Source organism: Balaenoptera borealis, assembly GCF_965194805.1.
Source record: "Balaenoptera borealis genome assembly, chromosome: X".
NCBI classification, from domain to species: domain Eukaryota; kingdom Metazoa; phylum Chordata; class Mammalia; order Artiodactyla; family Balaenopteridae; genus Balaenoptera; species Balaenoptera borealis.
This window is the reverse complement of record NC_138881.1, coordinates 111,739,771-111,766,873: the sequence shown is the minus strand read 5'-3', so window position 1 is coordinate 111,766,873 and position 27,103 is coordinate 111,739,771. Positions and strand designations below refer to the sequence as shown.

At 44.2% G+C, this 27,103-nt stretch overlaps 1 protein-coding gene and 1 pseudogene across 2 annotated transcripts in view; one reads left to right on the top strand and one right to left on the bottom strand.

Moving 5' to 3' along the window:
- Nucleotides 1-24,815, top strand: part of GPC3 (glypican 3) — a 427,066-nt gene extending 402,251 nt beyond the window's left edge. Inside the window, exon 8 of the mRNA XM_082377895.1 lies at nt 24,307-24,815. Within this exon, the coding sequence (XP_082234021.1) occupies nt 24,307-24,476 (170 nt within the window). The 3' untranslated portion in view covers nt 24,477-24,815. The remainder of the gene's footprint in view (nt 1-24,306) is intronic.
- LOC309621046 (cytochrome c oxidase subunit 7B, mitochondrial pseudogene) overlaps nt 1-27,103 on the bottom strand; it is a 576,424-nt pseudogene that overhangs the window by 102,247 nt on the left and 447,074 nt on the right. The gene's annotated exons all lie outside the window — the stretch shown is intronic.

Here is a 27,103-nt window from a genome sequence, read left to right as displayed (position 1 = left end):
GTTGAAGTACATAAGATTATGAATGGCGTTCTACATCTCAAGGGCCCTAGGGGGACCAGGAATCTCCCATCCCTGTTCACCTTTTCATGGAACCTTTACATTTTGGAGATACCTGCTATGTGCCAGACACCATGCTAAGGGCTCTCACATAACCTCACAGAAACCCTGTTTTACAAGTGAGGAAACTGTGGTTCAGAGAGGTTATGCAACTTGCCCGAAATCAGAGTTGATATATAGTAGAGCCAATATTGACAGCTGCTTTCTGGCTCCCAGTCCAGCGCTTTCCCACGATACTACACTACCTCACTCCCTGATCTACTTGGCACTCCTGCAATGTACACCCTATGAGTTGCTGGAAAGGGATGGGGCTCTCTGATTTGTTCATGAGCAGCCATTGCCACTTAAACAAAACACAGGGCCCAGAAGAAATGGGGCTTGAGACTGCTGTATTTTGATGGGGGAGAGGGACACGTTGAGAGGATTGGGCACTGACGGAGCAGTGCTAGCCCAGGAAGGTTGCCCTGATCTGCTACAAGACAGCGTGAAGTCAACAAATCTCTTGAGAGGATAAGGAAGGACTACAGTGCAAATGACATTAAGAGGGGAACAAAGATACACTTGTCTTCTCAGTTGTGTCCCAGGTAGAAGCATAACAGCGATGGGGCTGTCAGATTTCTTGGTGGGTACAGATCCCTATTCCTTCTGTGGATGTATCTCTCCTAAGAAGCTGGTAGCAGAGTTCAAGGTTGCTAAATGGCCCCAAGCCAAACTAACAGTGGCAGGTCACTCCAGCGTGGGCCAAAATCCCAGACTTGATTCTGGCATCGCTTTAAGCTCCTTCACTCCTCTACTAGGTTATGAATTCATAATTTGGAGTTGTCCCAGCCTCTCCAGCACACTCTTCTCTAAAGTACTTCTAAAAGAAGCCTTGGAGTGGAAATGAAGTCTGGTGAAATGGTTGTCCAGAGCCCCGCCCCTACCTTTTAGAGGGCCAGGGCAGACGAATACCCCATCTTTAGAAATGGTCTTGGTACGCACAGTGGAAATGTGAAGTAGGGCCGAGCCTGGTTAAATAAAATACTCACAGATGCCTGGGTCCAGGGTCCTGGCTGTGGAGGAATAAAATTTAGGGAAGCCTTGTCAGCAAATGAAGGGTTAAGTAGACTGAATTGCCTGGAAAGAAACAAAGCAAGTATTTGAACTTTGTTATTTCAAAAATGCTTGATGTGCTGGCCTGTTGTTTTTGTTTTTTTTTTTTACCAGTCATAAAGCTATGAGGAGCGACAACTTGATTTATATATGAAAATCTAGTATCTGAAATTTCAAAATAGTCACTGGAACTGTATGTAAAAAAACACTTCATATCTTTAGTTTTAATCATTACCTGTAACCATCTGTTTATTTTCTCATTTGAGCAGAATTTGTAAATCAGATTATTTCTAATATTTTTAACGTTAAGTACGACTAACTGCACGTTCATACGCAACCTATCTAGACACAAATCAGTTGGATTGACTTTCTAAAAAAGAAACTTGAATTCAATGAAACGGTTCTTTTGTCTTGCGTCCATAGCATTAGATAGCCAGCTTGCCTTTTTTTTTTCCCCCAAGTGTTTTGGAACCTTGTAGCTCAGCTTCACTTACTGATTCCTAAACAAAGTTTAAATACACCCAAACTCAGCCTCACATAATTCTCCCCTACTCCTATTCAGGGACAGAAACATATTTCAGTTGTCTTTTTTCTTCCTCCCTAGTCCTGACCATTTCCCTCTCTTTGGTCCACGAACTGGGACTTATGTATTAGCTCAGTTAATTCCCTCGACAAACCTGTGAAGGCAGTGGTATTATGTCCATTTTGCAGATTAGCAATCAAAAGCTCAGATTTAAAGGACTGTGGTCACGTAGCTAGTAGGTGAGGGACCTGGAAGAATGAGGGTTAGGAACCTGGGACACTCAATCCCTTACGCTGCCCTTCCAGATCCTAACGTTCCCATGATGGTCCCATGAAGGTCCCACGGTAGTGATCCTCACTTCCAACTAATCCAGTGGAAGCAGACTAGCATCTATTCAGAATGGACTTGCCTGTGCAAATTCCATCTGAGTCCTACTTTACCACATTACCTATATTGAAGAGGGAGACTAAGGCACAGACATCAAGTAATTTATTCTTGATCTTGGGGAAAATCAAGACTAGAACCTAATACCTCTGAGGGGAACTGAACCAGACCGCCTCCTTACTTTAATGCTGCTTAGAAAGGTTCTCATGACTCCTTCACCTTTTTGATTTTACACAAATATTCCAAGAGGCCCAAAAGTTTTTCAGGCACTAATTTCATTCTTTTGAGTTCTCTTAAAGTTAAAACAGAAAGCCTATACATGCGTGCATGTGTATATTTTAGAACTATGTGCTTTATGTACTGTGGCTTGAAAGCCCCCCATATTATTATGATTTTATAAACGTTTTCATGATCAAATGCTGCAGTCCATGCTTTTGTCATCAAATATAAACTAAATTTCCTAATGGAAAATGCACTTGGTCTGGAACAATGCCAAAAATAGTCCAGAGAAGATACTTGAAGTTTGCTTCCCAAAATATTTGTTGATAAATTATCAGGTGTTCAATTAGAACTGTGGAACTGATTTTTAATTCCCATGGAAATCGTTGCAAGTGCTCCAAGTTCTATCACTTGTGCACTTTACATGCCTTCCCCATTATTAACATAAAGAAATTAATGTCTTACAAGCTTCAATACTTGATGCCATATGAGTCCTGAGGATATTTAAAGGGAGAAGAAATGTAAATAGAATGAAATTCTTAAGCAAGATTACTGATATGACAGGACTAAAGAGCTTGGGAGTGTGTGAAAAGTGCCTCTTTTCTTCCCTTTAATAAGTCCATTACTTGCACTTGGGCATATTTTAAGGTCCTTTTCATGCTGAATCTAGAGTTGAGCATGCTTTGCATTTCAAGCTTTGTCTATGAATCAGTAGAAGCCAAAGTTATTTCTGCTTTAAAATAACAGGAGCCAGGAACAGCTAATCTCTTTTCATTCTGAGTTCCTTACATTATTTTACTGGACAAAGTTTGTGTTGGCTACAAAACAGGCCATTCATAACATCTATGAGAAGGAATTTAGGTAAGAATGAAGAGAGAGTGTAGGATGTATAAAGACTCCCTCTCCTGAGGCCATTAAGAAATTCCAAATTGGCACTGTTTTGAATAGTGACATTGCATTAGCCTTGCTAATTTCAGTAACTCAAGCTGATAGTCTGTTTACCAATCTGCTGGATGAAACCGTCCCATAACTACAGCTTCTCACCCAAGGTGAGTTGGTATTTTTAGACAGGCGACTGGGGGGGAAGGTAGCGAGGGAAGCTGGAGGGTGATCAGGGCTAGCGCAGTGGTGCCTCTCAGCCAGAAACTCTTTGGAAAGTGCTCTGTCTTTAATTCCTCAGTAAGACGTGTCCTACATTGTTGAAGTAAATTTACTTTTCTTTCTTTAAGCAGGAATGAGAATATGAGAGACAGGATTTGTCACTACCTTATCTCATTGCATCTGACCACTTTGATTATCTCCGTCTGGCTTTTAACTGTCTTCATTTCAATAATCAGGACTGGCAAATAACCCATCCACGTGTGTTTGTTTGTTTTTAAGTGGGCGTATATTTGCTCTTCAGTTCATAAAATGTGCAAATAAACTGACAGATAGTTAATGGAAAAAACTCCAGGGGGAAGGGAACTCCTTTTTAAAGGAGACTACATTTAAAACACATTCTCGTAAATCTCTCTTGACTAACTGGCATCTCACATCATGCTGGAAAAATGTACGGAGGGAAATCTTCAGAGCCTCGCGAGCTGAGAAAGTAGCAAGCTGAGAAAAGTAGAAAGATTGCCGAGTGTTTGAAAGGGTTTAGGGTTTCATCTGAAGAGCAGCTGCACCCCACCACGCCTGTGCTCAGATACACCGAACACCAGAGAGGCGGTGCGCTGGAAATCGCCCCGAGTGCAGTGACGGCGAACCCCACGTGAGAGGGCACGGCTGCCATCCACGCCTTCTCACATCCGGCCCCGAGTTATTGACCTGGGTTTCCTGGCTGTCAGTGACTTAAGACCAAAGCGCAAGACAAGACCCTTCCCTGAGCACTGTGGGTCATCACACGATAAAGATGGGGGGGGGGGGAGAGGGGGGATGGGGGGGTGATGTGAAAGCAGGAGAGGTTACCTTAGGTTCCAGAGCAGTGCTTCTCCAGAGAAACGTCTAATGTTTATGGTTTGCTCAGATAACAAACTAACACGCTTGTAGAGCACAGTTAAGGTTTACAAATCACATTTACATATCTTATCTCTCTTGAGAAGTAGTAGGAGACTTTGGTTCTAAATAACCCAGTATTGTCTGCTTCCGGGCAGAGCAGTGAAGGTCTGGATCAGGCGCTGCCCTTGCTCGGAATCCCCACAGCACGATCCCCGTAGCACCCCTCAGATCCCCCGTCCCCTGGGTTCTTGCCTCTCCTGTGGCATTTGCCACACTCTAACTTGGATACGGTTATTTTTGTACCCATCTGGTCTTCCTGACAGGATAGAGAGCTCCTTGAAGGCAATGGCTGAGTTTGCCTCACCTCTGTACCCGCCGCAGCACCTGGCCCAGTGTCTAGCAGACAACAGGCGCCCACCGCATACGCATTGCTGCTCCTCCTGAGACCTCTGCCAGGGCCGGCCTCCTGCAAGACAGAGAGCGCCTTGAGGGCAGGCTCCACGTCTTCCCCTGTATCCCAGTGCCTGGCCTGCACGGCTCTCAGGACGTCAATAAACGTTCCTAGTGCTCAGCAAGTAATTAATGAATTTAATTACATCGCACTAGCCATACGTAACACGAGCCCTTCCGTCCAGCTGTCGCTGCCACACGCAGCACTCGTCCACTTCGGGGGGTTATTGGTGGTAACCCATTTCAACTGAAGTGTTTTAGAAGGACTCAGGTAATTATAACAAAGATAAGGACCCAGAATTTGATATATTTTCAACCCTATTTTCCCCCAAAAGAGTACTCTGGAAATGGCAAGGGTTAGAAGAGGTTTTAGGGAAAGAGGAAAAAGTCGTGAGGTGAACAAGGCAGGCTGAGAGAGACTGGTGGTGAAGAATGCTGCCTAAGTGTGTATTCAGGGCCCTACACCCTCTACATGCCTGCTTGCCCGCCTGCCTGGGGCCTGAGAAAGGTGAAGCTCCCCGCCCCTCGAAAAAGAAATCAAATTGAAAAGGAGGCCTCCTAAACTTGGTCTTAGGCTTAATACTGAGGAAAAAAAGATTTGAGGATTACTTACCTTGTTGTTAGTCAAAAGGGGGCTTCGGATTTCTCCCCTGGGTGACCTAAACTGTAATCTGTCTCTATAGCCCTCTGTTAGTACTTCTTCCATTTGTGAGGAAATTATAGTGACTGCAGAAGCTTGACTTACTTCCCCTAATCTCTTGGCAGAGAAATTAAAAAGACAACAGAAATTGCTGTTCGGCTGGAATTCTGCATGACATAGGGGGAATTGATTGGGACAAATCAATTGAAGAAAACAATCTCTATTTGAGGAGAATGCATCTTTAATCATGGTAATCCCTTTAGTAAATTGCTTTCTCTGGTGACATGGCATACCTAATTACAGTTTGCTCATTTTGATTTTCCCTTTACCGTGTTGCTTGCTGCTAATGCAGTTGTGGATTTGCAGGCTGAGCAATGAACTTATTAGTGGCATTAAAAACTCAGCCAAGTGGGTCTCAGGACCAAAATGTCGCCACTTTTAGAAGTGAATGAGAAGTCACAGAACAATTATATTTCTTTGGCGCTTCCTCAGAAGACCTATTTTCCATCCCCTTAATGATTTGGATTCTCTTCTCTGAGAAGTATTCGCAATATCCTCCTAAAATTGTGAAAATAAAAATGGAATACAATAGTAAAATGGGTATAACCAAAGACCACACTGACAGCTTATGTACTAGGATTTGCTCCACAATCCAATCTATGTAGTTTAGCGTAACATTAGTTTCCTTGATGAAAAGAAGCTCTACTGCCAAATCGTGTTCAGCAGTGGGTCATTGTGACTCCCAGGTCTTCTGTGGCAGTTGTGCCCAGCCAGATTTGTCATAACTTGGAAGTGCATACTTTGTTTTAAATGAATGTCAGTTTTAAAAGTAGCTGTTGCAATAGGGTGATAACATGATGATTTTTTTCCCAAAGATGCCTTAATAGCATCCTATGTCTTTGATATCCTCTACATCATCTTTTTTTTAATATATAGATTTATTTTATTTATTTATTTATTGGCTGTGTTGGGTCTTCGTTGCTGCGTGTGGGCTTTCTCTAGTTGCGGCGAGCAAGGGCTACTCTTCGTTGCGGTGCGCGGGCTTCTCATTGCGGTGGCTTCTCTGGTTGCGGAGCACGGGCTCTAGGCGCGAGGGCTCTAGAGCGCAGGCTCAGTAGTTGCGGCACACGGGCTTAGTTGCTCCGCAGCACGTGGGATCTGCCCGGACCAGGGCTCGAACCCGCGTCCCCTGCATTGGCAGGCGGATTCTCAACCACTGCGCCACCAGGGAAGTCCCTACATCATCTTTTTAAGAAAATATACATTCATCTCCTTACTCTCAAAATCTTCGCCAACCAAGCTTTCCCAACTTCTGTCCTACTGTCCTGCAACTTATCTCCCATGCAGCCTCCATTCCTACATGCCAGGGTTATTCTAGGAATATACCTGAAAGAAATACACCATGTATTCAGAGGTGTATATCAGAGGATGTTCACTGCAGCATCGTTTGTGCCAGGGAGAAATTAAAAACAAACTAAATGCCTATCAGTGGGAAAATGGCTAATAGTGCCCTTATATTCATTCATACTGTGGAATTTCTTGCAGTGATTAAAAGGAATGAGGCAGTCTACATGTATTAACATGCAAAGATTTCCAAGACCTTGTAGCATATGCATATGCATAGAAAATACATTTACCAGTCATTACCTCTGGGGAGTTGTGGAAGGGGGCATGTTGAAAAGGAGGCTTTCTTTTTTTTTTTTTAACTCTATATACTCAGGTATTGTTTGAATCTTTAGCTTCAAGAATGTATTCATGTGTTGAGTAGTTTAAAAATTAACAAAATAAAAGGATTGTATCCACTGTGTGGAGGATGGTTTGCATGAAGGAGGAGACAAGGGAAGCTGTGAGTCCAGGGGAGAGATCAGGAGAACGTAACCTAAGCAGCAGTAGGAGCAAGCAGTGGCACTGATAAGGGGACGAAGTCACAAATTATTAAGAAAACAGAATTTATGGGATGTGAGAATTAATTAGTCCTGGATGAAAAAGGAGGAGGAATCTAGGGTGACTTGTGGGTTTCTGGGTTGGGCAACTGGTTGGCTAGTAGAGGCATTTACTGAACCGGGTTGGGGGCAGGGCGGCAGGGGCCCACCGGAGGAAGAGCAGCTAAAGGAATAGAAATGCTTTGTGGTTTGTGGCTTGTTGAGTCTGAGTTGCCTGAGGGACATCCAGGTAGAAATGGCCAGGAGCAGTTAGATCTCCAGAGATGTCTGAGCAAGACATAGATTTGGGACTCCTTGGTGATAGATAAAACCAGGGCCATGGATGAGAGCGTTCAAGAAGACTTGTCAAGTAAGAAGAGTGGAAGGTCAAAGAAGAATGAGAGAACACCCATCTTTAAGAAAAACAGCCCACACAGCAGCCTGAGAATGATTAGAGGAGGGACCCGGGAGGAAGTAGTGTCGGAAAGTAAGGGGAACACCAAGTTTTAAGACAGAGAGTACCCAACAGTATTGGATGCTGCAGAGAGCTCAAGATGAAAAGCTAAAAAGAAGCCATGGAGGGATTAACTGTAAACTGGCATGAGGGAGCTCACTGGGTAAAGCTCAATGGCTGATAAAAATGTTCTAAAATTGAATTATGATGGTTGCACACCTCGCTAAATTTACTAAAATTCATTGAATTGTACACTTGAAATGTACTTGAAATGGGTGGTGTGGTATGTACTCAATAAAGTTGTTTAAAAAGTAGAAATGAGGGAAAAACAAAGAATCTATTGGAATTTAGTTTGCAGCAAGCTCTGATTCCAAGCAAAACTTTCCAGTCTAACCTCTTCTTCCTAATTGGTTGGGAAAAGCCCCATGAAATAAAGACAGGACATGCGCATTACTGATGCCACATTCCTGATCCTACCCCCACTCTCTTGCAATATCAGGAACTACTTTACGTGTTTGATTTGCTTTTCACCAAGCAATAAATATTACCACCCTATTCCCTGTCTTCCTTTGGGTAATTGCAGTATACTTGCTGTGTTGATTATTTATTCTTATTTATGTATTTATTTATTTTTAGCATATATTTCCAGTTTAGGGTGCCAGGCTATAAGGCCCCAGTTCTGATCTGTTTTTGTTGTTCTTAATTGCATTTTAGTGTGTTTAAACGTGGCCTCTTTATTGGCCCTGCAAGGCCTTCACTCTGAAATCTCATCATTCATTTTCTGATACCTCTATTATGCTTATAGGCTGATGCCTTGCTCTTCTCAGTCATTTCCCTTCTTAAATTGACTTGGCCAATGAGATGTATTTGTCTTAGTTAACAGGCACATTTGCCATATTCTGTAGACAGTTAAAAAGCAATATGGAAAACTTCCGCCCTTTCTTAGTTATAAGGAACTGGGACTGCCGTTGACCCTATTTTTTTTTTTAAATAAATTTATTTATTTTTGGCTGTGTTGGGTCTTCGTTGCTGCACGCAGGCTTTCTCTAGTTGCAGCGAGCGGGGGCTACTCTTCGTTGCGGTGCACAGGCTTCTCATTGCGGTGGCTTCTCTTGTTGCGGAGCATGGGCTCTAGGTGCACGGGCTTCAGTAGTTGTGGTGCGTGGGCTCAGTAGTTGTGGCTCGCGGGCTCTAGAGCGCAGGCTCAGTAGTTGTGGTGCACGGGCTCAGTTGCTCCGAGGCATGTGGGATCTTCCCAGACCAGGGATCGAACCCGTGACCCCTACATTGGCAGGTGGATTCTTAACCACTGTGCCACCAGGGAAGTCCCCCTATTTATTTTTTATTTATTTATTTTTTAATTGAAGTATAGTTGATTTACAATGCTGTGTTAGTTTCAGATATACAGCAAAGTGATTCAATTTTTTATATACTCACACATACACACACACACACACACATATACATATATTCTTTTTCAGATTCTTTTCCATTATGGTTTATCACAGGATATTGAATATAGTTCCCTGTGCTATACAGTAGGTCCTTGTTGGTTATCTGTTTTATAGATAGTAGTGTGTATATGTTAATCCCAAACCCCTAATTTATCCCTCCTCTCCCCTTCCCCCTTTGGTAACCATAAGTTTGATTTTTATGTCTGTGGTTGACCCTATTTAATTAAAGTGTTTATTTCTTGCCAATTGCATCCTCTTTTTATTTTGGCTCAATGTCTTCCTGCTGCTTTTTATCCTCTTTTTTAGTGATCTGGCTGCCACTCTTTGTAGTAGAATTTTCCTTTTTCCGTTTTACATCTTTTTAGCTATGGGTTTGGGCCACTTGGCATCTTTTCACCTTTCCTGGTCTCCCTTTGCGCCTGCCTACTTTGTCCTTATACCACAAAGCTATTTGTATGAGGATCATCCAGCTTTTTATCCTCAATTGCCTTCCCCTTGGGTCCTTCCAGCTTATGTCCTAATCATGTTTCCCAGATGAAATTTTTCCATCTGATGCCTCTTCTTTTCTTCCTCTGGATCATGAGTGATAGCATTATGTGGCTGCATTGAACAAGGTGTCTACCACCTGCGAATTACTGACAATTGTTTCCTATCGATAGGAAAAAAATTTCCATGGAAACAATTCCCAAGTTGGTTGCTCTGTCTTCTATATAGGCAGTGTCCTCTTATGACCATCCCATACCATATATGCACATTTCATATTGCCTGATAAATAGTCACGTTATTTCTGAGACTTAGCCCCTACCTTAGTAAGTGGGACAGATTTTGTGGTTCTTTCTCCCCACCCTAGGCAAGTCAGTAGTTACTCCCTTAAAATTATGTCTTGGTTGATAACTCTTTGGCAGACTTAAAGCCCTCTTCTCTAAGCTAGTCATGGTCTCCAAAAGACACTGATCCCTTTCATTGAGAGAGAATCCAAAGCAGTCTCTTTAGATTCCTCTCCAGACAGTGTCTGTGTCAAAAGGAGGAATGCAAAGGTCACTTGAACCCTGTCCCTTCACCCTTCATTTCTGCCGTGAGACCTCTAAAGACCTGAATGAAATCCTAGAATCTCAGGCTTGGAAGGGTCATCAGAAGCTATTTACCTTCACCCCCTCATTCGATGTTTGAATCCCTTCACCGGTGTCTCTACCAAATGGCTGTCCAAACTCATGGACCACCTCCAGAGACAGATCTCACTGCCTAGGCGCAGCCTACGCAATTGTCAGATTGCACTAATTATTAGAAAGTTCTTTATTTCTTTTAAGCCCAAATCATTTTCCCCTTAAAAGAATGACAAAGCTGAGAAACAGCAGTACTGAAATGGCATGGCTATGGAGCAAGAAGAATCTGAGATGAGAAAGAGAGAAGGAAAATAACAAAGAGGCTCCAATAAAGATGTTTACAAATAAAATAAAATGAAATTAACAAAGGGGGCATGTGCAGTGCAGGGGATTCGGCAGTGCCAGACAAGGAGGTCGGTGGAGCGAGGGGGCGCAAATGAGGGCGTCTGAGCTGAGACGCAGGAATGGTGCTGACGGGTAAACAGGAAGGCAATGGAAATGTTGATGGGAGATTAAGGAAGGAGATACTAGAACCTCTTCTAAAACAAATGGAACCCAGGTTAGAGGTTTAAATAAAACGGCAGAGGAACAGAAAAGCATCTTTTTTTTTTAAACTATCAGCACTATTATTTTATTTTTTTTATTATTTTTATTTATTTATTTTTAAATTTGATTTATTTATTTATTTATGGCTGTGTTGGGTCTTCGTTTCTGTGCGAGGGCTTTCTCTGGTTGCGGCGAGCGGGGGCCACTCTTCATCGCGGTGCGCGGGCCTCTCACCGTCGCGGCCTCTCTTGTTGCGGAGCACAGGCTCCAGACGCGCAGGCTCAGCAGTTGTGGCTCACGGGCCCAGTCGCTCCGCGGCATGTGGGATCTTCCCAGACCAGGGCTCGAACCCGTGTCCCCTGCATTGGCAGGCGGATTCTCAACCACTGCGCCACCAGGGAAGCCCCAGAAAAGCATCTTTAACATTCAGAATCCATCAGAGGAGTCCAGCCTTGCCCTTTGCCTAAGGATATGGAAAAGATCACTGTGGAGACAGGAGAGAATGTTTAGTAGAGCAACAACTAGACAGAAGAGAAGGCAATAATTGGACACAGGAAATGAGTTTAAAGAACAATGTAAAGAGAAAAAGAAGTGAACAGAGAAATGCAAAAGGGGGGAAATAAAAACACAGAACTTTTAGGTTAAAGAATTGTATTTATTCCCATGACAGCACGTAATTGTATTTTCCTGGCAGTCATCCCACAGACCTCTGCAAGGGGAAAGGGGCACCGGCATGTGTGACTGAAAGCATTGAAGTCTTATTGCTTTGTACTTGTTACAGCCAAGCGAGGGACTTCATTAGTGAAGCTATATTTTGATGTTGCAGAGACAGGCAATGAAATGCCAATCACCAGCAGCCCCTACATGTGGGAATCGGTAGCAATGGAAAGGACAGGGTGTGGCCCAGGGGTGCGTACACTGTGAGGCAAAGGCAAGCGTCAAAGGTATGGGAACCCAATCATGATGGTTCGAAGTGAGAGATAAATGGAACCTGCTCACCGGAAATCCTGTTTCCTACACAGCGTGGCACACAAAATACTGGCATGTATCCCCTGCTTACATAGTAAGGCATCGGTTCCAGGCAACAAAAGGAGTAAGAAAATAACCTTGTAGGGGCTTCCCTGGTGGCACAGTGGTTAAGAATTCGCCTGCCAATGCAGGCGACACAGGTTCGAGTCCTGGTCCGGGAAGATCCCACATGCCGCGGACCAGCTAAGCCCATGCGCCACAACTACTGAGCCTGCGCTCTAGAGCCCGCGAGCCACAACTACTGAGCCCGCGAGCCACAACTACGGAAGCCCACGCACCTAGAGCCCGTGCTCTGCAAAAAATGAAGCCACAACAATGAGAAGCCCGCGCATTGCAACGAAGAGCAGCCCCCACTCGCCACAACTAGAGAAAAGCCCGTGCACAGCGATGAAGACACAACGCAGCCAAAAATAAATAAATAAGAAATAAATTTATCAAAAGAAAATAACCTTGTAGATTCCACCCACACTGAGTGCAGTGAATTGATGCTGTGGGTAATGAGAACTGCCTGTTGTCAGAGAGCTTTGGCATATAGAGGTCAGGGTTTGAGCCCTGCCGTTTGCTTCCTGCACCACCTCCACCATTGGCCCTGCCTGCGTCTTGTCTTCATCATAGCTCAGTGGGACTCCTTCCCCTGAGGAAATCATCAGTTGATGAAGATAGACTCCTTGGGAAGGGTATCTACTAAGGAGGTAGCCCTTCACCTTCATATTCTCTGTAGACTGGGGATATGTGTTCATTTGTGTGGCCATTGATTCATGCATTCATTCATTCAGTTTTTCAGTGCCTGTGCTAGCCAAGTACTGCGTGGGAGCTACAGAGAGGAGTAAGACTCGTTTCTTCCTGTGAGGGGGCTCCCAGTCTAGCTGAGTGACTAACTCCACTATGCTGCAGATTGAAATTAGTGCTATGATAGAAGTACAATCCAACTGATAATCACAGAGGGAAGTGATTCATCTGGGCTGGGGTAAGAAGGGAAGGAAGGCTTCCTGGAAGAAGTGTCATGTAAGTTGAAGCCTGAGAGAGAGCAAAAAAGAGAGAGATACCAATCCAGGCTGAGGGAACAGCATGAAGACAGACGTGGGAACCTCAAAGTATACTTGCCATTTTCAGCAAATGATAAATAGGATGGTATGACAACAGTATATGGTACTTGGAGAAATATATGGGCAGTTGAAACTGGAAAGCAAGACAAGTTGAGATGGAGAAGCTTGCGAATGCCATGCTAAGGAATTAGGACTTGATCCCACATGCAGTAGGGAGCCATCAAGGATTCTGAGGAAGAGAGAAATTTAATTCAACATGGGATTGAGGAAGAGAGTACTATCTTATGCCTGCTGTCACGGAATAGAACATTCTTTCTTCCTGGACAGCAGTGGGCCATTGGAGAGGAATGGTTATCATATCTAGCTGGGGCATTAAGAACTGTGGCAGATGGGAAGTACGTGGGGGGAGAGAGGCTGAGGGAGAGAGGAGAAATGGTCACGGTCCAAAGACAGAGGTGGTGGTACCTGTGGGAATGTGAGAATGGCAGCTTACGGACAGTCCAGATCCAAAGATGGGAAGGAAGGAGGAGGGAGCCAGGATGACAATGTGTTCTTGCAAGTAAATTGAGGGGAAAATAGCCTCAATTCCCCAAATCCCATTGATGATGAGGGAGGCATTTCACAACTGGAGAGGTTTTAGGGAACAGATTTAGATGGAACAACTTAGAGAGCCTTTTCATCTTTCATTTATGAGGACACCTGCCTCCTGTTGATTTCTGGCCTGTGATGTTCCCACACCCAGGCTGAGTGTTTTCAGGGACTTGTGCCATTTTGACCCATTGGCTATTGTACTAGTAACTTTCCTTTGCTGTTGGACATCGCAAGCATTTTAGTTCTCAGGTACATTTTTTGTAAGATCCACCATGGCTGATTAAAAATGGAAGATTACCAGACTTTGGGTTTTCCCATTCAAGTATATCTAAAGCCCTGTCTAAAATACTATCAAAGAGCTTTTCATTAAGCATTTTGGAGCCTGGGCTCCAAGAGACTATAAGGATACTCCCTCATTCTCCTGACCGCCCCCCGCCCCCCAGCAATTTGATTTGGCTACAAAAAGTGACATTTTGTGTTTTCCTTCTGCATCCTCAAAGCCCAATGACGCATACCTCTGTAGCTGCATCATGCTCGAAATTTACATTATAAACAGAGCTCTGTGAATCTACACCATTAAATTTTTTAAAGTAATGAGGACAGAGTGTATTCACTCCTTCATTGATTTTTTTAAAAAGCATTTTCAGCTTAGCATCATTTGCGTGACTCACAAAAGTAAATGTAAGTTTCCTGAGGTTGTATATAAATTTCTCTTAAAATAGCCTCAGACTAAAACCCGTGACAAAAATTGCCTTCTTTCATTCCCAATTGAGGAGCCATATTTGCAATTCTAAGGTAGTGCTTAAATATCCATTTTAATTCATTTGGACAACTTGACTTTCAAAGCACTGAAGGAGTACCATTTGGGGGTTGATGCTTTGGTATCAGGTACGTTCACACACCTCTCCACAAAGTAAAATGCCAGAGGAGCAGTGCACTCACACCCCCCTTAGGAACTAGGATGCACCCCGAATCTTTTGGTTTCTATAGTGTTTTAATCATGGTAAAATATATATAACAAAACATTTGTCATTTTAACCATTATGTATACAGTTCACTGGCATTAATTACACTTACAATGTGTGTGTAACCACTATTGCCAAAATTTGCCTAGTCTGCCTATTTATATTTTATGTAAATGGAATCATATGACATGTGCTATTTAGTGACTGGCTTCTTTCACTTAGCATCATGTTTTTGAAGTTCATATACCTTGTACATGTAGGAATGTACTTCATTCCTTTCTATGACTGAAAAATATTCCATTGTATGGATAGACCACATTTTGTTTATCCATTCATCCATTGATGGACACTTGGGTTGCTTCCACCTTTTGGCTGCTGTGAATAATCTGCTATAAACATTGGTATACAGGTATCTGGTGTCTCGTACAGGTTGTTAATGCATCAGAGGTAACAAGAATATAGCATTTCCAAAGGCCGTCTTTGAGTTGGAACTCTGGAGGCACCTTCTCGTGAAGCTTGGTTGTACAGGTGTTGTGACACTGATAGCACTGCCACAATACCTCAGCACACTTAGGATGGCAGTGCTTCATTTCGCTCACTGTCAAACTTCTCCGAAGGCTAATCAGTATTCAGTGAATCCACATCAGCTCCCACTCTCTTCTCAACTCAATACTCTCTGGTTTTTGACCTAAACACCCTACTGAAACTTCTCTCAAAAATCTCCCGTAAACTTCTAGTTGACACTTTCAGTAGCTTCTTCTCAATCCTTACTTTCCTTGACCTCTCTATAACATTCCACCATGCTTCTCCTCCCCTCTTTAAAGTGTTCTCTTCCCTTGCCTTTTATCTATTTATTTGTTTGTTTGTTTATTTTTGGCTGTGTTGAGTCTTTGTTGCTGCATGTGGGCTTTCTCTAGTTGCGGCGAGCGGGGGCTACTCTTCGTTGCGGAGCGGGGGCTACTCTTCGTTGCGGTGCGCGGGCTTCTCATTGCGGTGGCTTCTCTTGTTGTGGAGCACGGGCTCTAGAGCACACGGGCTTCAGTAGTTGTGGCTCGCGGGCTCAGTAGTTGTGGCTCAAGGGCTTAGTCGCTCCGTGGCATGTGGGATCTTCCCGGACCAGGGCTCAAACCCATGTCCCCTGCATTGGCAGGTGGATTCTTAACCACTGCGCCACCAGGGAAGTCCTTCCCTTGCCTTCTAGAAGCCTTTTCTCTGCATCTTCTCCCCTGGCTGAACAGTGTCTCTGTCACCAGCTGCCTGTATTCCAATGACTCTCAAGCCCATTACTTCCCATGGGAATCAGGTAACCCCTCCTGTGGGAAGGGAAGGCTTTGAGGAACTGTGGTTCCTGTGGAGCTGTTAGGTAACCTCAGGTGAGAAGGATCTGTAGCCATGAGAGTAACCGTCGTGACACTCCTGTGGAAGGTGATGATAATTCTAGGACCGGTGGAGGAAGGCCAGCACCACACCACCCACTCACACTGTCACACTTTCCAGGATGGAGCCGTTCTGTTTCTGGGAAGATGACTTGACTCATGATGTACCTAAACAAGCATAGTAGTGGCCCACATCATAATAAGATTCTACAGTAAAATGATCTGATTTCCAAAGGGATTACGTGGTATTTTTTATTGTTCCTTTCTCAATGGCTGGACGCAATAGTGAAGCATAGTTCGTGGCTGAATCCCCTGGACACCGTTTTGTATTAGACGCTAAGCAGGCTGAGCCCCAGTTAAGGGCAATTACCATGGCGTTCCCCTCTTGACAAGGAAGCTGTCATCGAGAAAGCTACCTTAAGTCACTAATCAGGACTGTGTGAGTCAGAATGCCCAGCTTTGGGAGTGTACCAAGCCCAGGTGACTCAAGTGTCCCAGCAGTGCTTTTAAGACCTTTCCACCTAAGTACCCCATACAGGCAGTGAAGAGTGGGAATGAACACCTGTCCCTGAGGATCTGGGACATAACCTCAAGGTCCTAGTAAACAGGAAATATCTTATGAAGTCCTAGATGAGTTTGCAGATAGCGCACTTTCGCTCCATCCTACAGCCTCGCATGTTTCAGTATAAAATAGTGTGCTTTTGCCCTAAATCCCAGGGAAGAAGCATGCCATGGCTTCACGTACGCACAACCCACTGCAGTGTAACGAGAAGGTACACCCACCCCAGACCGAGAAACAGAGCCTATAGGAAGAGAGGCCATGCCTGTACTAGTGGCAGAATCAACTGTATTCTTTCAACATCCCAGCATTGTAACTGAGGGTGTTTGCAGGCTGGAATTAGCTGTAAGAAATGAAGTGGGCATCTCACTGCCCCAGCCCTCTTCGAGGAGAGGCGATTGGATTATTCCCAGAATTTACAGTCATTTAGCTGGCAAAATTGGCAGCTCACTTGTCAAGGAGGCATGTTGTGAAATGGGCCCTAAAAGGAGTCCCATTAGACCAATTAAAACCAGAGGCCTCAAGTGTGCCATTTCCCCCTCGTCTGATCTATGAAGAAGAAAATCTAGACTCCCGCAGACCTGAGGCTCATTAACAAAGCCACTTTCCTCTGCTTTCAAGTCCAAGTAGTCATTTCACACCTGAAAGTTCAGAAACGTTGATGGGTCAGAGGCGGGGGGGATTGATGGGGCAGGAAGGAAGGTTGTGTTGAGGGGAGGACAAGGAAACCAAGATCTATTGGGGATTCAGAAGCAAATGGCGGGGCCCGAAGGCCTCTGTGGGAAGGGGCAGCAAAGTGAGCAGTAGTGCAGTGAACACAATTTCTAGTGCTTTCCCCAACGTCAGCCTCTGGGGTCTACCAAGCAATGTACTGAAGGTTTCGCATATTCACGTCCTGGGGGCCAACTGTGCACAGCAAATACAAAACGCAGGGAGAGCAGTATTGCTCTGTTGCCATATTAGGGCCGGACTGAAGCCATCTGCTGGTGCAGGCTTGGCAAGCAGCAGCGTTCGCTCCGCTGGTAGTGTGATGGCAGCTCTTCTTCCAGGCTGCCCCGTGGAGTTCGCCCGCTGGTGTGGGTAAGGCCCCTGTAGCAGCGCCTTGCCCCGCTTGATGCCCACGCCATCAGAGGGCGAGCATTAGAATCCTATTATATGCTCAAGACCCCGGTGGCTCTGTAAGGGCCCAAAGGCTCGTCTCGCTGGCTGACAGATTTTCCCCGGCTGCCTGTGTAGCCCAGGCCCAGCAACTTCTCCCCCAACGCTTGGTGTGCACTGCCTTTAGTAGACGTTATTATGCCAGGGTTTAAAGGAAACAAAAACGGTCCAGTGTGGATTTATTTATGGCCAGGGTCTCTTATCCACAATTAGACCAGCTTAAGAAGAAAGGGGATTCAGAATTTGGTAGCTGGTGAACATCACCAGAAAGACTCACATCCCAAGGGAAGCAACTGACCGCCTCTGCCTGCTCATAGGTGCTCTGGTGGGGGCAGCCCCCCTGGCTGCTGTGGGTAGAGAAATGATTGCAGCCTGAGCAGACTACGCTCCTCACTGGGCCCCAGGAGCCTTGGAATCAGAGAGGAACAGAACTACTGATAGAAGGAAATTTAGAGTTCATCTAGTCCAATACCCCGATTTAGCAAAATGGGGTGACTGAGGCCCAGAGGAGAGGGAAATGACTTGCCAAGGGTGAAACAGTAACTCAGTGACTGAGCCTGGCCTGGAACCCAGGGCTCCAGACCCCCAGGAGGTGCCCTCTTCTTTAGGAACTCTCCTAGGAGACTGAATAACTAAGCGCGGGGGGCGGGGGGGGGCCCTCCCCACTGAGTGCTTCATCCAATGCAGAAAAACTTTTCCACATGAAGTGCAGACCTTAATGACTGATGATCATTTAAAGGGATTATCTAATCTGCAACACAAAGGATTTAAGAGCAAAATGAGAGTCAGGGCTGAGTGTATAATTAGTACAGATTGTTGGGTCTAACCCACTGGGTGTAGTTAAACTGATTACAAATAGAAACAGATTTTTGGATTTAGCATGAAAATTTCCTTGCTGGCCCAAAAGGTTCTCACTGACGTTCAGCTGCAAGACAAAAGACAGTTTATGCGCGTTTTACGATATGTACCTAACCAAACAAAGATATAGTCTGGAAAATCACTGATAAACATAAAAATATGAGTGATTTAAGAGTATGGTTTGTGGTTATTCCCATAAGGCATCTGGTTCGTAGCAAAATGAGAAGGCTTTGGGTTTGGTGTAGATTTAGCTTCTTTGTAGGTTTTTAATTTTTTTTTTTTTAATATTTGCTACTGGCTGATCCCCAGATACTGTTCCCACAGGCTTCTTGTTTTTCCCAAGACAACATGTCTGACAAGTCTCTCCCGCCCACTTAGGGCTGTCCTCCAAACTGTTAACAGTGATTTCTGAAAAACACAAAACACATTGTGTGGATTCCTTACTTAAAAACCTGCAGTGTCTCCCTATTGCCCACAGGAGAAAGTCTTAGCATTCCTAATCCACCATGATTTGGCCCTTACTTACTTGTCCTTCCTGCCCTACCTTTTATCACCCGCCAGGCAACACACACACACCACAACGATGTGAACGCTACATTCCTTCCCTCCGTAGAGGCTACTTGCTCCTATTGAGTATGCCCTATCGATGTTCTCAGATATTAATGATTTTTCTCAAGCTGAACCCTCTGCCTGAAATGCATAACCATCTCATTCAGCCCTGCCATAGTTCCACCCATCCTTCATGGTGCAGGTTATGGCCCAATTGTCCCAAGAAGCCTTCCCAGAACCTTCTTTTATTTGGAATTTTTCTCTCTCCCTTCTGTCACCCTGGTGTTTCGCTTGTGCCTTTATCCGAACCCTTTCTGCTTTCTGCCAACTGTCTTGTTGGTTTGTCTACTGGTCTGTTTTCCTTGCCAGACTGTGGGATTCCTGAAGGCAGACACTAAGTCTTTCTCCAAGCTTCTAGCTCAATGCTTGGGCCATGTAGGCTACTGTTAAGTTTGTTGAATTAAATTGGATTATATTTCTCCCATCCAGGAATGCCCATAGTTGTTATCTTTAACCAAAACCCTATTTCCTCTGTGTCCCATAGTGCTTCCTTGTCATGCTAAGCTGTCCCCTTCATCTCTAATCTCCATGATGGTGGCCCAGGCCCAGAGTGTGTCTTTGCTGGAACTCCCATCAGTATCAGCTACAGGAACCCAGCTGTAGGGTTGGGTGATAAAGCTTTGCTGCAGCTGAGTGGGAAGCCTCGGGAAACCTGTAGCCACAGCTTAGGAAGTACTAGAAGGTATTATTCTGAATATTCCTTGGGTCTTTTGGAGGTAGAAGACTTGGCCCAGCTTTGTGCCAGGGGTGCATGATGGCCTTGGCCATCATTGCTGATTGCTTCAGGTAAACAGAACTGATATAATGCCCATTTGGGGTCCCCAAACCTAGAGCTCTTTTCAGTATTTCACAAAGCTTAATAAAGCTACTTAATCAAGTTTGTGATCAGTTCTATGTGGAAACACTGACTTCTCTAATATGCTTTTTTTTTTATGTACAGTTGATTTATACTGTTGTGTTAGTTTCTGCTGTACAGCAAAGTGATTCAGTTATATATACATTTTTTTAATATTCTTTTCCATTATGGCATATCACAGGATATTGGATATAGTGCCCTGTGCTATACAGTAGACCTTGTTGTTTATCCATTCTGTATATAAATAGTTTGCATCTGCTAACCCCAAACTCCCAATCCATCCCTCCCCCAATCCCCCTCGTCCTTGGCAACCACAAGTCTGTTCTCTATGTCTGCGAGTCTGTTTCTGTTTTGTAGATGGGTTCATTTGTGTCATATTTTAGATTCCACACATATAAGTGATATCTTTGGTATTTGTATTTCTCTTTCTGACTTATTTAGTATGATAATCTCTAAGTCCATCAATGTTGCTGCAAGAGGCATTATTTCATTCTTTTTCATTGCTGCATAGTATTCTGTCGTATATACGTACCACACCTCCTTTCTTAGCTTTTCTTTTTAAATTTTATTGAAGTATAGTTGATTTACAATGTTGTGTTAATTTCTGCTGTACAGAGTGACTCAGTTATACATATATATATATCTATTCATTTTAGTATTCTTTTCCATTTTGGTTTATTGCAGGATACTGAATATAGTTCCCTCTGCTGTACAGTAGGACCTTGTTGTTTATCCATCCTATAGATAATAGTTTGTGTCTGCTAATCCCAAACTCCCAATCCTTCCCTCCCCCACCCCTCCTCCCCCACCCCTCCTCCCCCTTGGCAACCACAAGTTTGTTTTCTATGTCTCTGAGTCTGTTTCTGTTTTGTAAATAAGTTTATTTGTATCATTTTTTTTTAGATTCCACATATAAGTGATATCATATGATATTTGTCTTTCTCTGTCTGACTTACTTCACTTAGTATGATAATCTCTAGGTCCATCCATGTTGCTGCAAATGGCATTATTTCATTCTTATTTATGGCTGAGTAATATTCGATTGTATATATGTACCACATCTTCTTTATCCATTCATCTGTCAATGAACATTTAGGTTGCTTCCATGTCTTAGCTATTGTAAATAGTGCTGCAATAAACATTGGGGTGCATGTATCTTTTCGAATTATGGTTTTCTCCACATATATGCCCAGGAGTGGGATTGCTGGATCATATGGCAACTCTGTTTTTAGTTTTTTAAGGAACCTCCATACTGTTCTCCATAGTGGCTGTACCAGTTTACATTCCCACCAACAGTGTAGGAGGGTTCCCTTCTCTCCACACCCTCTCCAGCATTTATTGTTTGTAGATTTTTTGATGATGGCCATTCTGACCGGTGTGAGGTGATACCTCATTGTAGTTTTGATTTGCATTTTTCTAATAATTAGTGATGTTGAGCATCTTTTCATGGGTTTTTTAACCATCTATGTCTTCTTTGGAGAAATGTCTATTTAGATCTTCCACCTATTTTTTGATTGGGTTGTTTTCTTGTTGTTGAGTTGTATGAGCTGTTTGTTTGGATATTTTGGAAATTAAGCCCTTGTCCGTCACATCATTTGCAAATATTTTCTCCCAGTCTGTAGGTTGTCTTTTCGTTTTATTTCATGTGTTTTTTAGTTATCTTTGGCAGGATATTTTCCCTGAGTTTTTTTTTTTTTTTTTCAAGAAGGACCCCATTACTATTTACTCACTGCAGTATACTTGGTATATGTACAAAATTTTTCAATTTGTATATGATATAGCTCCATATGAGGTTCAGAGTCAGCGCTGCATTCAAAGAACACCTCTGCCACTTACCAGCTGTGTAAATACAGGCAAAAAAAGTAACCTGAGCTTGAGCTTCCTCATCAGTAAAATGGGAATTATAATACCTACTTCATAACATTACTGAGAAGGTTCGATTCCATGAGATCCTGTATATAAGGGGCTTAGCACAGTGCCTGGCACACAGTGAGGACTCACTCACTCAATAATTGGTAGTCATTTTTATAATTTCAAAACATGGGTTCCAAGAGAGAGACATAACAAAAGAGGTAGTTGGTGGCAAAAAGATGAGAAACTACTGGATCTAACATAACTGCTGGGTTTTCCATAACTGCTCTAGTAGACAAAACTGTGCAGTGTTCATGGATTATTTGGAGAGCAAGGTAAATAGTGGAGGAGCTGAGTGGTCACATTAGTAGACGTTGTTTGCTTAATCCTGATGTTAGGCAAGGGGGATATCTGGAAAAGGAATCTGAAGGCGCTGCTGAAAGTGCTCTCATTCAGGTCAGCCCGAAAAATACTCCTCTTCATTTAAGTTGAGAAGTCGCCATGAGACTCAAGGCTGGGCTTTCAACAGATCCAGCCATATGTGTTCTCGACTTTGGTGAAATCCGATCGGGACCTAAGCCTGCGCTATCCTTGCCGACTGACAGCTGACCTCGGCCTGCTCTGTGCGCCCTGCACCGTTCACCTTTCAGAGAAAGAGGTCTGATTTCCAAGTAGAGCATTGCTCTTTGTTCTTTTTCTCTTTGATTTTCTTTGTATCTATTTATTCTGGGGGGAGAGGGAATGGATATTAGTCTACCGATTCACTTTTCCCTCAGTAAGAGGGTTCCCTGGAAATTTTGATTTGCGTTATTATCATCAGCACTCAAGAAGAAACACTTTCTCAGCTTCAGAAGAGCAAAATGTGGTCAGATTCATATATATTAAAAGTTAGGACATCATTTCCTTGTACAGCAATGAAAAATAAGTATAGTTAGTAACAAAATAGAAAAATTACTTGTATCAAATGTGATAAGCAAAGGACTCAATAAAATATATATTCAGATTAATAGGGAAAATATCAGTACCCATTAGGTAAGAAGGCAAAGGATATGAACTGTTATTCACTGAGAACTAAAACACAGAAAAAGTTCATCTATACTAGTAATCAAATACACTCAAATTAAAGAAACTTTGAGATATCATCTTCTTATACAGACTACAGTATCTTTTATTGGTTCCCTCATCATTGCTGGTGGCATTATAAACTGCAGTAGCCCTTTGGAAAGTAGTGTTGCGGGCCGTGTAATCAGATCCTCTGGCTTTGATCACCTTGACCTTGCTGCCTGCTCTAAGGAATGCCAGCCTCACAGCAGCCGTGGTCCTGGGCCCTGCTCTGCACACATCCTGGACCAGCTGAGTCCTTACACTTTCTTCCTGTGACTTACTTACTGCGTGTCTCATCCCCTGTAAGAGGAGCTCTTCCTTCCTCTTCCTTCCTTCCTTCTGCAGAATCCCTGTCATTTCCTCTGTGCCTGTTGCTATGCATCTCCATGTCCCCAAGGGATCTTTCTGGCTCCATTGGCCACAGGACGGTTGGCTGCTGAGGTCACTCACATCACATCACCTTCACAAGCTACTGAAATAGAAACAAACATTGGTGACCGAGTCCAGAAAAGCCAAGGGAGTAGATTTGAACTCTAAATCTGGAAAAGCAAATCTAAAAGAAACTGAGCCCTGGGCCAGGACCAGCTGTCTTTAATTTCCTGACAAACCACTATCTACTTAGATTTACCCTTTGGGAGATTTTCGCGTTAGGCCAACCCCAATACCCCAATTTCTTTTCAGAATCATGAGCATATCTCATAAACGGTAGGCAGTCGAAGAAAGAGGACCCTTACCCATTAGCCTTTCCTTAGTCTTAAAATTCTATGTATTATATTGGGCTGGCCAAAAAGTTTGGGTCTTTCCACTTACAGAAAAACCCAAACGAACTTTTTGGCCAACCCAATATCCTGTGTGGGTGTGGATATGTGTGTTAGGGGTGGGCGGTGAAAAGACCATATAGATAAAAGAAATATTTCTGAGAAAAATAAAACAACTTCCAATGGCAAACTACCCTATCATCAACTCTAAGGCAAGGCCTCCCAGGGGAAAATCTGAACAGGGTGCAGGGCCCAGGAAAGGTACCCTGGGAGACTACCACATCCCCTCTCCCACCAACACACACACACACACACACACACACGCACAAGGACACGCATGTAGTCACCCACATGGCACCTTACGTTTGGATACCTGTGAGATCTGGTGAAAATGACCTTCAAGCGTGGCCTTGCCAGGTGGGACATGTGGAAAGGGCCGCTGTGCACTCGGGGGTGTGGGTGGAGCCAAAGGTGGGAGGGAAGCGGCCAGTTCGCCCCCTGTTGGTGGGATCTCTGGCAGGAGCTCCAGTAGCCATCTTCCTCGGGCGGGCCCCGCACATAACACCCCTGGCTTCTTCCCATCTCCTGGCGGCCTTCCCTTCAGCGAAAGGAAGAAATCAAAGCTGGGGCATCCCAGCAGTGCAGACAAGCGCTTGGGCCGTGAAGGGTGCAAACCTGAGGCTGTTGGTAAGCCTGTATTTAAATTCTTTCCTTTCTTTCGGCAGAACTGGCTTATGATCTGGACGTGGACGATGCTCCTGGAAGCAAGCAACATGTGAATCAGAAGGACAATGAGATAGTTGCCTCTCACAACCTCGGGAACGGCCCTTCCCCACTGAAGATTCTCACCAGCTTGGCAATCTCCGTGGTGTGCTCTTTCCTCCTGGTGCACTGACTGCCAAGGTCACCGCACACGTGCTGCCCTTCAGCACCCTGTGGTCTCCCTCTATAAAGGGAACCACCTTTTTCCTTTTTTCTATTTTTTTTATCTTATATACCTCCTCCAGCCATTAAGTAGAAGACTAACCATGAGTTACGTTTTCGAAAATCAAATGGTATCTTTATGAGGACGGTAAATTTTAGTGGTAGTATAGATTGTCCTTTTGCAAAAAAATTCAAATTGTGCCAAATTATTTTCCTATGTTTGGCTGCTAGAACATGGTTACCATGTCTTTCTCTCTGTCTTTCCCTTTGCATGGATTTCTTTGGAAAAAAATAAATGCTCAAATAAAAATGCGTTGAGTCTTTTTTGTAAGCCCACGTACGTGGTGACCATGCAATGCTTTCCCCCTCCTCACCTAGCTTTCTACTCAGTATAAGAAAATCCCCCTCCCTCCCTGCCTACCTTTTGGGTATCAATCTTGGCTCCAAGCTCCAGTCAAAGCCAGTCTGTCCCAACACACACCCAATCCATAATCTCCATTTACAAACAGGGTAGAGTATCTGGCCTATGAAACTAAAGGCATCTCAGAAAAGTGCCCCCGTCTCTCTCTACAAATTTCACTTCGCTGAAAATGTTTTGCCCAACTAGAAATCCTCTGTATGGATCATGTACACAATTAATATCCTTCCTTCCCCCGACCCAGAGAGGGGAGCCCCAATAGTGCAAAGTAATTCCCCAAGCTTCTTTGCTCCCTGTCTCCCTTCTCCAGGGGCTGCCACGTGGCAGGGCCGGCAGTTGCCCTGGGTCAGGTTGCAGAGGTCGTCACCGGGAAACCCGGGATTTATAGGAAGCAACACGGCTCTTGGCCTCAGACGGGCTCCTTCAACAGTCGTTTGTTCCACAACTAGGCCTTGCGTACCTGTTGGCTGTCAGGCACTGTACCAGCTGCTGGAGATGATACAAAACTAAACAGATTGGATCCCTGCTCTCATGGAGCCGAAGGTCTGACACCAATACTAATTCCAACATCAGCTTTCTGTCAATTGTAGGTCCAGTGTTATTACTTAAGACTGCCTTTTACACATACGGCACACAAGCAATAATGATGCTGATGCTGATCTCTGAACGTTCCGCTGCCAAAGATCCTCAGGAATGACCGACTTGCCACCGTTTCCAATGCCGGGCTTATTGCCCACTTGCCAGGGCGGGTCACCAGAAACATTGTTGACTCTAATGAGTGGGAACTCAACTCCCACCTGAGGGCTAAGAGGGGCGAAGCTGAAGGAGGAGGAGAGAGAGGGGCTGAGGCACAGGGCCAGAGTATGAGTCAAGGTCAAGGAAGGACTGGAATGTCCCCTTTGACACTGGGAGGCGGGCCCAGCCAGGCGCTCCCATTTCTGCCCGGTGGCAGGAGGTGGCAGGAGGTGAGCCCGCGGGAAGCAGGCAGGGAAGTTTTATAACTTACCTTTCCCCTCCGGCTGTCACCAACACACTTTCATCAGGGTCTCCTGTGGAGCACAAGTTCCCGATAGCCATTTTCATCCTTTGCAGAAATTTTTGCAAATGCCACTTAGAAATGTTTGGTTTAGCGTTGCCTTCAGTTGGTCTTGTTGAAGTCAAGGCTACGATCGGTGGTATTTGTTAATATGCTTTCAATGATTTATAGCGGTTGGTAAGACTTGAACTGGCATTATCTTTGTCTTTTAAACATCATTATTTCTGTATTTGAATGGGATTTGTGAGAATCTTTGTTCTTTGATTCATGAAACCTAAATACGGCAAAGGTTTGTTCCTTGGACTCGAGTGTGCCAGGCTACCACCACCAGATCAGAAGACGTCTCGAAAGCCTGGTTACCGCCTAATCCTCGTCCCTGTCGCTCTACAGAAAGGTTTTTATTTAATGTGGCAAAAATAATGTGTGACCCTGAGATCGCGTTTTACGCCTGCAAGCGGAAGGGCACTGTCTTAAAGTCCATTTCTCCTTTCTGGGAGATGAAGGGGACTGTTTCTACACATCCTTCTCATTCACTTCCCCTCTTCAGACCTCGGTTTCCCTCTTGTAAAGTGGAGAATCAGGTCAAGATGTCTAGTTTCTTTGTTGCTTTCATTTTGTGGCACCACTGGCCCCAAAAGGAAGTAAGTGCCAGTCCCTCTGCCCAGCACTGGTGTTATGCGTGTTCTATTCCCACGTGCCTCTCAGGACGTTGCCAGCTTAAGGTCCTATTTGATATACTTCAGTTCCCAGAACGTGACCCAAGCCAGCCAGCGTTTCTGCGATCTTGGTATACTGCCGGCTATGGTCCGTGCATCCTGAGTGATGAGGGGCAGAAGACTCTACAATGTCCAAGGCCTGCTGGCTTCAGCTGAATGGTTAGAATTAAAATGGATAACCGTTCACACTTACAAAACATGGAAAATCCACGATCTCCACCTGACATTTTCCTTTTACTCAATAGCCTTTGTCTTTTAGCATTTTATCCATGCCTTTTCCTATCCCTCTATATTTATTCTTCTAGTTCAGAATCTAGTTTCACAGCTAGTTGCTGGTGGCTTTTCACCTTTGAAGTGTTTATCCTACCCTTTGATTTAAACTTCCTACATGAATTTTGTTAAGATGACTACTGTCCTTAGAATAGGCC